A 14,366-nucleotide genomic window follows, 5' to 3' on the forward strand; every position below is an offset into this window, starting at 1 on the left:
GCATATGCTTTAGAATATGTAGAATGCAACTATCAAGGCTCAGTTAGAATGCATATTTTTGTATATCTATAAAATCCTAAAGCAACTTTTGCTAGCCCTTTAAAATTGGCAAGTTTGCGATTTTAAATTACTTTAAAATGAAAAGTCTCGCACATCTTACTAGGCACTTTTAAGTCTGTTGCCATGCCCCACATACGCACAAGACACTTTTTTTTTGGCATGTGTATTGCATCTAGAACATAAAAAACAAAATATGCCAAATCTAACATCAGATTTAGAGTTTAAAAAAATTAAGCACTCCAAAGTGTGAAGAAAAAATTTTTTAAAATTATTTTAAATAGTAACTCAATCTTTTCCCCTCGGACATGTCCCCTTAAAGTGAGAGCTCCTTGCTTTGGAACATGTCTCAGGTACATATGCCAAAGCACCTGACAGAGATATGATCACATTCCTTAGCCTTGTTTGCACTGCTGCCTGTCAAAGCAAGGTATGGTATGAGTGGTAGTATTAGGAGAAATAACAATTCAACGGTAGTTCAATCTCTTTAGCAGGAAGGTAAGAAATATTGTTTCCGAGCAAGAGAATGCCAAGACTGTGTGGTTTGACTGTTAGCATTTTTTTCAATACGGGACTAGGATTGCACCTTATTGCAAGGATGCTTTTGTTCAATCGCGAATGAAAGCACTCGTGAAATTAATTTCCACTTGTTCTCAAAGGCAATTTTCACCGTTTACACGGGGTTTTAATAAACTTCTTCGGCAAATGACGACGAACGATCAGAAAAGATGTCTTCAGCACGTTGCCGCCCAGCCTCTGCAATGCTGCAAAAGGTTGATTTTCCGTGTCCCAAGATGGCCGTCCGGTGGCTGCAATTGCGGAGTGGGGAGCGTGATCCAGCTGTTGTCATAGAGATCAGTGGTGCTTCTACTTAATGCCAGTGTTCGCGGTGGGTGTTGAATTTAAACGTTGACGGGGGTATTGAAAAGTCATCTTGAGAAGAGCAAAAGGTATGAAAATTGTTAGTTTGAAAGTCGTTGCAGATATAGAAGTTAGAGCAGTTGATTAAGTGTATACAGTCAAAGGCGCTCACATAAACAAAGAGAAGTGCCGCCAGCATGTCGGCATGATGACGCGTTTCTGCGATCTGGGTGGCTCATTCAGAGGGGGTTTAAAATTACGACACACTACCTGCAGCGATGGAAGCGCCATACCATTTGCATTAAATCGTGCTACGAACGAAAATCTGCTACATCTTGCACCAATATTTAATTTTTGCCAAGAATTGTGCCACACCTGCTCCAAGATGAACTTAAACAAAAGAAAAAAAATGAGACCTTTATATGTAAAGGGCGAGCGTGTTGTTAATGGTACTGAATATGAGGAAGGGACAGACGGACGGACGGCAACATTACAACTCTCTGTAATTCCGCATTAGAGCGCAGCTCTTGAGGAGGAGAAGGGGAGGGTATGGAGGGGAGGGTTTGCCCCTCCTCCTTTCCCCTCCTCCTTTCCTGCACGCCTCCCTTTTAGTGGAAAAATTTCCCCGCCAAATTGAGTGCAAAAGCCCCGCTAAATTTAGCGGGGAATTTTGCCACTAAATTTAGTGGGGAAACTCTTCCGCTAAATTTAGAGGGAAATTTTTTCGATAAATTTAGTGGGGGAATTTTCTGCTAAATTTAGGAAAAAAAATGTTCCGTTATACTTAGCGGGGAAATTTTTCTGCTAAATTTAGCAGCATCTCCTTGTCTACGGTAGTGTCACACCCATTCGCACAACAAGCTCTCCCATAGCGTTACCAACCTTTTTTCTGACCAGTAGCATATTAAAGGGATACTGAACCAAGGAATTTAGTGTACATAATAGGTGGCGCACATTCTTTCCACGAGCCAGCAGCCGCCGGTGTGCGCGAGCACACGCAACAAAAATGTCGTCAAAGACCTCCATTCGCGGTTAAGATGACAGTGAAATATATGGGCTTCGGGCCAAAGGGGAATGAAGACAAGTTTTTCATCTACACAGTGGTGTCTGGTGTAAAAGGTAAGCGATTAATTGGTCTAACAAGCACGTAGCTTTCACTTGTAGAGATGAAAAGCCTGTCTTTATTCTCCTTTGGCCCGAAGCCCATGCATTTCACTGTCATCTTAACCACGAATGGAGGTCTTTGACGTCATTTTCGTTGCGTGTGCTCTTGCACACCGGCGGCTGTTGGCTCGTGGAAAGAATGTGCGCCACTTATTATGGGCACTAAATTCTTTGGTTCAGTATCCCTTTAAAGGACTCTAGGCAGAGCTTCTTGCCAATCCGTGTCTTTCTATGGACAATTGCAAGTATGGCCTCTGGTATCAAGGCTTGCTAAGGCATGCTCCCGGTTGCCGTACCAAACAAAGCATTTTTCATTCACGGTGGCCAGACTAGCTCCTGAAGGGTGTCTGCTTGAAAAAATCTATGGATTTGTCCCTCAGTATTCCTAAATAGTAAGTGCTCCTTAAGCGAAACAACGAAGCAGCAAGTGCTTCGTTGTCCGCAGTAAAACCTAAGGTGCCGCCATCTCGAGGTGAATTCGCAAACTCCAACCGGGTCTATCGAGGTAGGCGAGCTCAGTGAACTCGATTGCCATCGACGGCTCATCGGCTAAAGCGCCGGATATCCCAGCTTATCCAAGTACCGCCCTCGTTCAATCGTGCCGCGGGCGCTCCTGTTGGACGCCGGCGACGCCATTCTTGGCTTATGGTGTATCCGACATCAGACGGGCACACTCCCGTTGGTCTGCCGTGGCGGCCGGCAACGCACCGCCATTTGCGAGCACGTTCCTGTTGGTGTGCGTTACTAGTTGCTGGCGCCGTGCCACCGTGACATGCTACGTTGGCGGCAACGCTCCGCCATTTTAGGCTGAAGTGTATCCCAGCATGCATCGGCTCGGTGGCCGGTGCTTTACTCCTCGGCCAACCATTGTCGCTTAATGGCAGTCGAGAGCGGCCGCGCAGCTAAGATATGTAGAGGCGTTTGGAGATCCACATAGTGGGCGGCGCTGCGCTAAGAGAGAAAGGCTGAGACTGGGCTGTGTTTTCCGGCAGACGGCGCGAGGGCCCCTCGTGCTCCTCCTCCTCGCCCCAGGGACCCCGAAACTAGACGCAAACATAGGGAGAAGCGTCGCCAAGAGATCTGTGCCAAATACGGCCAGAAAACGGCAGCCCTCGCCGTGCCCGCCAAAGGGGCCCACTTGCCGGTAAATAGACACTATTGAGACTGTTTTTTTTATGTCTTTACTCCTTCACTTTTTACGTGCAATCTGTGTGTGGGACAGCTTTTGCGTGTTTTCATCTTTCCTCTTTCTGCTTGCTGGGCACAGTCGCATCTCTAAAGCACATTGGGGACGGGTGATTTTGCGGGCACCAGAGCATATTTCGTGCATTGCACAGTCCCGTGACAGGGGGTTACGCGTTTAATGTTGCAGTGTTGAGGCGTCACGATATCGGAGGTCATGCAATTTGGACCTTGGCACTGGCCAGTGGGTTACCTGAGGAGTGAAATTATGCAGTTACGATTGCACAAATTGCTTGCGTAAAAATTTGTGGGCTACAAATTTTAGAGCTAAAGTGGTAGAGATCTGTAGGCTGAAAGGTCAAACGAGTTCAAGAGTGAACGGGACACTTTTTTGAACCATTTTCTAAGTTCATTCACGAGACGAGTAGCGTCGCATCTTATAGAGTCATTTCGAATGCCGCAATGTCATTGCAAGGGTGGTTTGTACACCTGGGCGAGCTTTTCGACGCGCATCCAACGCCCGCACAAATAGCAGCATTCTCAAAACAGCAATTTTTGCACGAGGTTGCCACGCACCGTTGTGAACTGACCGACAACAGAGGTTTGGGTTGGCCTCTTAGCGGTGGTGGTGGCTACAGTTTGCACAAAGAGTGGTTTTGACGTTCTGTCGGCCTCTCTCTCCTCTCTGCCCCCACCACTGGCGCAGGTGCCAACAAGCTTCGACAGTTCAGCGTTGACGAGGACGACGAGCTCCTCCAGTACGCCATCGAACAGTCGCTCGTGGAGGCAGGCAGCGAGGAGGATCAGGTGAGCCCCTTTCTTGTTTGTCCAGTCTTTTGTGGGGCACTTTCGTATCCGTGCGTGGGGTGCAGCCACAACGGACTAGAGGGAGCCTCGGCGAGGCGTCGCACTGAATTCAGGGTACGGCGATCACGTGGCCCCACGACGTTGTGTGACACTGCGACTTCACGAGACAAGACCTGACGTCGTGTCACGTGATAGCGTAAGATGACTTGATGTGACACCGTGACGTCGGAGAGCACCTTGACGTCGGAGAGCACCTTGACGTCGTGGAGCACCCACAAATGCCGCGCATTTAGTAGGCGCATGCAAATAATGGATTTCGAGCTCGGAAGCAAATTTGATGCGAATAGTGGTTTTGGTCGAACATTTTCTAATCAAATGTCGAATCGGTCTTGAGAGCCTTTCACTACTGCATCACGCTCGTACGAAAACCGGTTAAATCTGTGAAGGCCGTTCTCAAGCTTCCACGTGTCCATTTCTAAACTAAGTTAATGTTAATTGAATTATTTACGGACTGTATTCTCGGAAAGTCCAGTGCTTACATTAGAATGGCAAGTAAATGACGCATTTGACATGACATTATGCCCACAAAGATGCCAAGCTGTGCCTTATCAAAAGGGAAAGGGTCTCAAATTTAAAAAAAAGAAAAGTAAAGACGATTAATAATGATGAATGCAGGTTCTTAGGGCATCCCTTTACAATTTATAATTACACCAGGTGTGTGTTTCGATCATCCCGCTTTGAAAGTGTGGTTTTTTTCCTAAGTGCGCAACTGCAATATTCATACTTTTCGAAGTGTTGATCGTGGCGAGCTTCGTGGATGTCGCTTCACGCCGGCACCGGTGCTGGATAAAAAGCGCGCTTCACAGGGCTAATTTGCCACGATCAACACTTCGAAATATATGAATGCTATTGCAGTTCATCTGGAAGTAAAAATCGAATAGCGTATTATTGGAAGCTACTATTAGAATATTCCCACAATCCTAGCATTTAGAGTGCCTTTGGAAGTTGCCAGAGGGAGGGAGTTTTTTTAACTGAAACTGCTCACTTCATCAGTGCCATAGCCGGAGTGGTAGGCATACACACAACAGACAAGAAACTGAAATGCCATCATACATGTTCGAAAATCTCGGTGGCACTCTGCTGCACTACGATGGAGACAAAAGATTTTCAGTGTGGTATCTATAGTAACCCTGAGACGTAGGAAAAAAAAAAAAACGGACAGTACAATGAAGTCTCTGTAGAGACTTCGTTGTACTGTTCGTTTTTTTATTTTCCTATGTCTCAGGGTTACTATGGATATCATTCACCAGCTTGCCTGTGTTTTTTACCTTTTTTCAATGTGGTACTTTCAACGCCCGGAAAACAATGGCATAACACACGATGACGAGATTAATTGACAGTCACAACAAATAAGAAAAAAAAAGCAAAAGACAGTCTTTGGCACTCTTGAGTTACAGAGAACTCCCAGTGCTTCGCTAGTGTCTGTTCATTGCCCTTCCTGAGAAAGACCTGGGTACGAGACAATGGCTCAGTTTTTTCAGGACTGGCCAGATGGGTCACTTCTTTCTCCTTGTTTGTCATGGCTGTGAAGGACAAAGAACATTAATCGGCCGTGTCTATTTCTTGTGAATAAAAGCAAACATACTTTACTTGGCACAGACAGGATTTGCATAGTTTGAATGGCTGGATGCACCGCAGCCTTGTGGCTTTCCCATCAAATTGGTAGGGCTGGCCGTTGTCATGTGTTATGGGCTTCTCGAGTGCCAGTCGATGCAGTTGAGACATCTCTCTTCATGTGTTCTTTCAAACTCAAGACGTCCCGCCGCTAAGGGTGGATTTGGTGCTGTAGGGAACGCATTTTCCCGAGTAAAGTTTTGGATAAAAGTAAAGGCAAGACACTCTCCTCGCCACATAGAAGGAGCTGAGACTATGTCAGGTGTGAAGCAGAAGTGACCAGACACCATGGCAAGCATTAGACTTGAGGGGACAGACCTTTCTGCTCAGCTGAAAAAATAAATACATATGTAAAAGAAAGCAGGTACCAACGGGTCTTTGTAAATGAAAGTCTCAGCACATTTTTTCTGAATGAACAGTGTCTCTTGTTGCTGCACTTGTTTTTTTCTGATCTTGACCTTGATTCGTTATTATGGACAATTTTTCTGGGGAATGGAAGTGTCCATATTAACGAGACAGGACTGCAGTATAAGCAATACTGGTATAGTGGTGTAACCTCTCATGTTGAAAGGAACCCGCTTGAGCCCCCCCCCTTTCCCCCTTTTTTTTTATTCCCAATACCTTACAGGTTTATTAAAAGCATTGCATAAGGGGGGACATTTAGACAGATACAGAAATATAGAATGCAACACGTGCCACTCAATTTTATACATGAAAGTCAGTTGAACTATTCACAATGAATACATAATTGAATATCTGACAGAAATCGACAGTAAGTTACCATAATAAACGAAGTAAGTGTATTTAGGAAACGAACGCTGTAGACTGAAAAAACAAGATAATTTTTTTCTCGAAACAGTGGTGTCAGTAATGGTGATAATGGATTGGGGAAGGTCGTTCCATGTGCGGATGCCTCGTGGTAGTACAGCTGAATTAATGAATGCACTTGTTGAACCAGTGAGACGTTGAAAACTTTTGCTTCTTGTGGTGCGATGTGATGACCTATTAGGTGACTTACGGAAAGAAATGTTTGCATAGCAATCACTTTAATAGAACTTATTGAATATGCACAAGAGAGAGACGGTATGACACACTTCAAGCAAAGGTAATGAGCACCAACATTTGAGGGGAGAATCACTTACCTATGTTAAAAGAATAAAATTATGTTATGAAGCGTGCTGCACGATTTTGAACTGCTTCGATGCGAGTGGTCAGGTATTTCTGACAAGGGTTCTGATAGCCCATGCAAATTCTAGTTTGGGGAGGACATAGGTTTCGTAAGCCAGTTTTTAGAGATGATCAGGGGCTGTTTTAAGGTTATGTTTTGTATAGTAGAGAGTTGCATCAGATGTTACCGTGTTAATATGGGCGATCCACGAAAGGTGAGATGTGAAATAAATGCCAAGATACTTGTACGATGAACATATAGTACTTAGAAATAACGTGCCTAAACAGTACGTAAACTGTGAAAGAGAATGTTGGCAAGTGAAATTCATCACCTGATAATTTGATTTATTTAGTAGCATTAGCCAGTCATCACACTAGTTACCAGTGCGTTCCTAATTACGCTGAAATAGTAAATGGCCATCAGGCCGTTTTAGTTTGGCTATATCGAGTGTCCCCGCCATGGGAGTTCATACAGAAAAACAACGCTCCTGTAGTATTACATGTGATTTTCAAGGGGATGTTTGGACTGTTCGATATAAACAATAATTCGAAATACCCGGGTGAAATATAACCAGGCTCGACTGTACCTTGCAGGAAAAACCCTTACGAAGGCAGTACTGATATTTCTAGAAAAAGTTTTCAGATTCCAAATGTGATGCAGCTTGTGAAAAAAAAATTATATGTTCAAGTATCATGCACACACCACCGGTTAGAGAAACGAGATGATAGTTTTCTGCAAGGTGGCAATCTCTACTTTTTCAGAGTATAAACTTAACATAAAAAGTGTGAAGGAAGGTTATTTCAAGCGACTTAATGACAGGACGAAAACTAGCCCTAAACTTTTTTTGGCAGTTTATAAAAGAATGCGGATCGCATTACCTGGGAATCGTACATAAGCACCACATCCTTTTAGACGACACCGAAAAGGCATCGTGCCTGAATGATTACTTTTGATCTATCTTCCTACCTAAAGTTAGCAACTGTCCTCCACCACATGCAAGTCGTTCATGGAACCAGTTGAACTAAGCGCGAGAGGTATCGAGGCGCTCTTGGAAAACATTGACGACGTATACTAAAGCGTTGTGCCAGACCAATATCGCTGTATCTTTATTTAATCTACGATAAATCTCTGTCCAACCAGACGACTGGAAAATCGCCCACGTTGTCCCTATTCACAAAGGCGGTTCAAAAAAAGAAGTTTCACAAAGGCGGTTCAAAAAAAGAAGTTTCGAACTACACGCAAATATCACTAACTGCTATCTCATGTAAAATCATTGAACATATACAGAAATAATGGGGCATATAATAACCACAGCATACTAATTAATGAACAACACGGGTTTCGTAAAGGACTATCTTGCACGACACAGCTTTCAGAATTTTATCATGAACTGGCTTCTAATGTTGATAATGAAGGGCAAACTGATTGTGTTTTTCTAAATTTCCTTAAGGCATTTGACACTGTGTCGCACCCGTTCCTTCTTTGTAAACTTAAAGGGCAACTCCGCTCAATTCCGAAGATTTCAGGATAATGAGTGATTTCGAATTAAAAAGCCCTAGTAAAAGACACTAAGTCGTTTGCTTCGCGAAAAATGGGATATATATTTTTAAATTAATTTTAAACACAAGCGGAAATCGAAACTGAAACTTCGGCTCCGTCCGGCAACGTTGGCCTCGAGCCGCCAAGTACATGGCCATCACGTGGTACGAGATGTCACATGATCCTCGGCCCAACAACGGGCGGGAGGGGGGCGGGCGTGCCGCGTGCGGCAGGCGCGAGTGTCGTCTGCACCGCACTCTTCGCCACGTTTTGGTGTCTACGGCATTCGACGATGTCTGCACAACTGCGGCATAAGTCTGCGACTCTGCGCACGTGGTGTCCATAGTGTGGACGAAACTCCGAGAGGCTATAATCACAAACGGTGAGACGACGACGGTGGTTGTGACGCGGAAGACGGCGGTAACGGCGGGACCACGGCGGGCGGTTGGTCTGCTACAAGAAGCGGGCTGTGCAGGCGCGTACGCCAATCACGTGGACACCGCTGAGCACCAAGAGGCAGTGTTGCTGACGTCATGCGCTACGGTCGATCGAAGAAGTAAAAACAAGCAAAAGAGGGCCATGGTGATGACGTTTAGCTCAATGTTGGCTCCGCCCATGCCGTAGCCTTGACTGCGCTGTTGGTTGCGCCTCAATTCGCCCGCTCGAGTCAGCCGATTTCGGCAACTTGGCGAGTTGCAAAGTTTGCCGGACCGTTTAAGAAACATTTAGACAGAACTGCGTCGTAATATTTGACGTGTGGTCTTCCTAGGCGATACTGAAGAGGACTGCATTGTTTTTTTCAAAACCAAAAATGAAGCAGAGTTGCCCTTTAAGCTGTTAAACTTGGATTTTAGTGTGTTCCGATGGATTGAAAATTACTTATTTCAGCGTCGCCAATGTGTTGTCTTGAACGGAAAGAGTCTGGGGTACGTTGATGTCACGTCAGGAGCCCCACAGGGCTGTGTTCTAGGTCCACTTTTGTTTTTAATTTATGTAAACAATATTTCCATGGGAATTTTCGCGTGTATACGGTTGTTTGCCGACGACTGCGTTGCTTATAGAAAAATTAAGAATGAACAAGATGCTGCTCTTTTGCAAGGAGATCTGGAGTGTATTAATACTTGGTGCTCCACGTGGCAGATTAATTTAAATCCAAAAAAGTGTGTACACCTGTGTTTTACAAAGAAAAAGAAAAAAAAAATTGAAAGTCACTACCGGATAGAAGACAACCCAAAAAGTAACGAATCTATGTATAAGTACCTTGGTGTCACTCTATCTTCCGACTATTCTTGGAACGCTCACGTTGATGACGTGATCGTGAAAGCTTGCAGGGCACTCAATTTTATTCAGAGGAACTTGAAATGTGAAATGCTCACAACCTTATTTGAAAAAAATTAAAAACAAACGCACACTTATCTTGTGTCAGACCAATTTTAGAATATGCCTGTGCCGTCTGGGACCCTTCGCAAATTACCTTGATTGATAAATTGGAAAGAATTCAGAACAGAGCTGCTAGGTTTGTCCTGGATCAATACGAGCAAAGGGAGAGCTGCACTAAAATGAAAAGTTAATTGAATTGGGAACTACTTTCCTCCCGACGAAAAAAAGTTGAGATCGAAGTTTTTATTTTTTATATACAATAATAAAACCGGTATTAATAGAGAAATATATTTAAAACACCCACATTATGTTTCTAGGCGGACTGATCACGTTTTCAAAATCCGAGAGTACCAGGCCAGGACAAACATGTATGCGATTTCTTTTTTTCTTAAAACCATTGCAGAGTGGAATATGTTGACTGAAGTCCAAGTGTGCTCAACAAATGAAGATACTTTTTTTTTTCAAAACTGTAACCCCCCTGCAATAACGCCTCTGGGCGATGTGGGGTAATCTTTGAATAAAGAAAAAGAGGAACAACCTTTCCGATCTTCCACTCCTCTGGGATTGCGTTGCAGGTCACTGTTTGGGAAGCCCTGACTGCGAGCCGGCCAGCCGTCACCCCAGAGCTCGACGAAGATCACGCACTGCAGAGGTTGGTCTCTCTCTCTCTCTCTCTCTCTCTCTCTCTCTCTCTCTCTCTCTCTCCCTTTGCCCCTCATCCTTTTTGGAGGACATACTTTTGCACCACATTCACAACATTCTGCATACCACATGCTTGTGCTCCACGTGAGCTTGGCACATAGCCTTCAACGCAGGAGAATGTGGTTTTCCGGTTCGTAGCGGGCCAATGAGTCAGTGGAACGTTCGGGCAGCCTCTTGGCAGGATGTCTGCGGCCCATTCATTGCTTTCCTGGTGTTCTGTTCTCGAGCACTCCTGCCTACAACGTGTTCTATTTTCGAGCACTGCTGTCTACAACAGCAGCGTTTTGTGTGCCTTCCCTTTATACAACACTGCATGTATGTGTAAACGGTGTACCTTTATATAGGCCCCCGGGCTGTTTAGGGGCAACGAAAAGTACAAATAACTAAATAAATAAATAAAATATAAATAAACATTGTCTTATGGAGCGAAAGACGGTACGTCAATGTGGCATGTGACCTCGGCATGTCCCTGTTGCGTGGCGTCCGGTCAAAGTGCTCTGAACTTTTTGGCCCAGTTAATGCGACTTCATATCTTGCGTGAGAAGAATGGCGCGTGATTTTGCGTAAACTGGGATTTTACTGCTTGAATAGGATTTACTTTGCCTTCGAGAACTCGAAAAGCTGCGCGATTCGCACGGCTTGTCTGTTTTTTTGTAAGTCTAACACAGAAGGAGAAAAGATGCTTTCAAAAGGTTCCTGGAAGCTTCAATTGTCACTATAGGGAAACCCCGATTTATATTACTTTCATTGGACCGTTCAAAAACATACAATTCGTAAGTGATACAGTCGGGGAAATTATGATTATGTCTACGATATTGCAGCCCTGTGCACAACAGTAGTGCACCTAGGTATCCTCCCGAAAGAATTTATCTCGAGCCTGTAGCCTCAGCTCCGCTGTAAGTTTAAGGATAACTGGAGTTATGCTGAACTCTAAAGAAGCTAAAAACAAACAACAACAAAGTTCTTCGATTCAGATAAAACATGTGACTTGGGTATCCAATTTAAAATTTAGTTGTATAAAGACATACCGTAATATCCCGAGTCATCGCCCACCCCCCTACCGCCTGAAATTCATTAAAAAAGTGGGGTGGGCCATGTCTTGGTGGGTGAACACAAACACTTGAAATAAAGCGGAAAAAACCGCCTATTTTTCTCTGCGTATCTAGCGCTGATGCACAAGAGATACATCAAACTCAAAACTTGATTTAGTTTCATTGTTTTATCGAAACAAAAATGCTCACGAAAGAATATTTTACTATAGCGAAGTCCGTTGCTTGCATACGCGCTAGAAACACCGCCGATCTGCATATAGCGCGAACGTTTGTTCCGTGAAAGAATGTCACCACTATGTTCTCCTAGTTAGTAAAAAAAAGAAAAGTCTACAAGAAAATAGAAAAACCGACCAGGCGCAACGAGCGAGCGAGCGAGCAGACCAAAGGAGCGGCCAAGAGCAATGCTGGGAAAGCGGGAAAGCCGGCGGTCGCGTTGGCAAATATTTTCGCGTCGGGCCAAGTCGGGCGCCTTGTCAATCGCGAGCTCTTGCGCAACTTTCTTGTTTGGCGCGTACATACGTGCGTCCGTGCACGGCGGGCTATCAATGCACGGTTGGGACGCTCTGCAAACGTCTGTGTAGGGCGTTCCAGCAAAGCTTTATTTACACGTTGGCTTTGCCTAAAATATTGCACAACCGCGGTCGCGACGGGCGGGAAGAAGGAGTGGGTTCGCGGTGACCTTACTTCGGCGGAGACAGACTTTGACCTAACACTCCGCGGTTACATTAACAAACTCTTATTTTGTTATCTCCATCGTTTTCTTTTCGCAGGGATACACGACCACTTTGGGGTCGCTCACGGAGGAAATGCGTAAACAAAAAGAAGTGTCTTTTCCTCCTTCGTTTTACTTTGTCACGGATGTCCTCCAACTGTAAGGTCCGCGGCCGCGTCATTCGGGTAGGATGAGTGTTCGCGGATCGCAGAGTCCGCGCTGGGGTATTTGAAGGGGTGGGCGATGGCTCGGTGTTTTTTCGGAAATTGATATTGGCCCAAAAAATGGGGTGGGCGATGGCTCGGGGATGGGCGATGACTCGGGATATTACGGTAGTTTTCATTCTAACTTAGTTTCTAGACCAATGCGTCTATCGTAAAATACCGCGGAAGTGCCCCTTTTTGTTCAAGCCCCCGCTGTTAACATTTCCCAAACTGATGAATTCTGTAAATCATATGTTAAGCGCCGATTTGACCGGAGAAGCTTTTCAGTTTTCAGTGAAAGTGGGGTGGGCTCCTCCGGTATTTTACAGTAAGTAGAAAAAAGCAATTTCTTGTTTTTTTTAATTGAAAATAAAACTGCAGTGCACAAACAATAAAAAAGACTACTTATTTCACTGTGGAAGCAGTGCCTATGAGGGCTGGGCAATTTGATTAACCTTCCATTTAATCGATTCATGCTGTAATCGCGATCAATTTTCTTAACCGGTCAATCGGTTAAATTTCGACGAGCCAAAACAAGACAAAGAAAAAAACATTCAATACAAACGACTGGATATTCGCAGGGCCGATTTTGTAACTTCTGCTGACAGGTGAGCCGCGCGTCCCTTCAGAATAATTAGAACACAAGGGAGGAGGAGAATGCGTCGACATCTTCAGCGGGGTTGAGCCGGCGGCTACCGCAGGGCCTGGCATGGCCCTGCGGTAGCCGCCGCAGGGCCATGCTAAGTGCCATAAGAAAATTGCCAAGCTCCCTCCGATAGCTGCAGAGCACACAGTAGTCACAACTGCTTGCTGCAACGGCGGTGGATTAGTTTAAAAGTTTCAAAAGCCCGAAATAAGCCATTTTCTTTTTTTTATTCTATTCTACTTCGAAATTTAGAGAAAAGCAATTAATAGGCACCTTGTACACATCGCGACACTGTTAGCACGAACACGACATCGGCACCTTTTCGCATTTTATTCGGAAAGAGCATTAGCAGTATGAAGGACAAGGTTTAGGAGAAATTTTGATTTTATGTAAGTTGCAGGGACTTGGTCTTCAACCGGCAGGACACGAAGATTAAATATGACCTGGCCACTTCAACGGGAAAGCGAGCGTCTTTCTAGCACAGCAGTGACTATTGTGGACAAGCAAAAGAGCTTGTTCCTGCCGGAGGATACCAACAAACTTATTTGCTTCCACAAGGGGAGGAATAAGCCTCAAGTCTTCTCAAATGCACATTAAAGTTGAACCTTAATTGAAGATATATACATTGCGCGGTTTATCACGTAGTAAAATAAAGCAGCGAAGGAAAGAAGTGTAGTTTCGCCCTCTTTAAATTAAAATAATATGCCTGGAATTGAGCAAAACCGAATAATTATTCCATAAATGGTGCCGATTAATGGGGTTAAATTTTGTAATCGACGCCCAGCCCTAGTGGTTATTGCCAAAAAGGGCTATAAATATGTCAAGTTTTTAGCAGTTCAAACCGGTTTGAACCCTCATTTTTGCTTTCTGAAGCTGAAACTGGGCTGAACCAAAAGCCACGAACCCGAACCGAACTGACATAAATTTCGGTTTGACACTCTGGGTGCTGCTTTTATGTCCTTGGGGAAGCACAGTTGTGTTCGCACCTGTGGTCACCTTGCTAAGCTACACGTAGATCTGAAATTAGATGCTCCGTGGACGTGATGGATGCTCACTTGGTCCGTCTGCTCTTCTGGCGGCAGTGGCAATCGGGCTCTTCCAATTCACACTCCCAACGCTTCTCGGAATTGAATCGACAGGATGAGAGCTCATCGTCGGACGGAGAGACTTTATAAAATACCTCCGGTACAGAGTCTGAGACCACTAGAATGTTATGGAA

The 14,366-nt window shown here is 44.7% G+C and overlaps 1 protein-coding gene across 4 annotated transcripts in view; it reads left to right on the top strand.

The window, feature by feature from the left end:
* LOC8034751 (ankyrin repeat domain-containing protein 13D) overlaps positions 1–14,366 on the top strand; it is a 67,622-nt gene that overhangs the window by 49,109 nt on the left and 4,147 nt on the right. For 2 of the 4 annotated variants that reach the window (XM_029986985.4, XM_029986986.4), the window contains exons 13-14: positions 3,971–4,071; positions 10,408–10,484. In XM_029986985.4, coding sequence (XP_029842845.1) covers positions 3,971–4,071; positions 10,408–10,484 — 178 coding nt within the window. Of the gene's footprint in view, positions 1–3,074; positions 3,227–3,970; positions 4,076–10,407; positions 10,485–14,366 lie in introns of those variants that run through there. The other 2 variants (XR_003919584.4, XM_042291054.1) reach the window with 2 other exon arrangements.

This window comes from Ixodes scapularis, unplaced genomic scaffold (genome assembly GCF_016920785.2).
Source record: "Ixodes scapularis isolate PalLabHiFi unplaced genomic scaffold, ASM1692078v2 PGA_scaffold1__304_contigs__length_218370807, whole genome shotgun sequence".
In the NCBI taxonomy this organism is placed as follows: Eukaryota; Metazoa; Arthropoda; class Arachnida; order Ixodida; family Ixodidae; genus Ixodes; species Ixodes scapularis.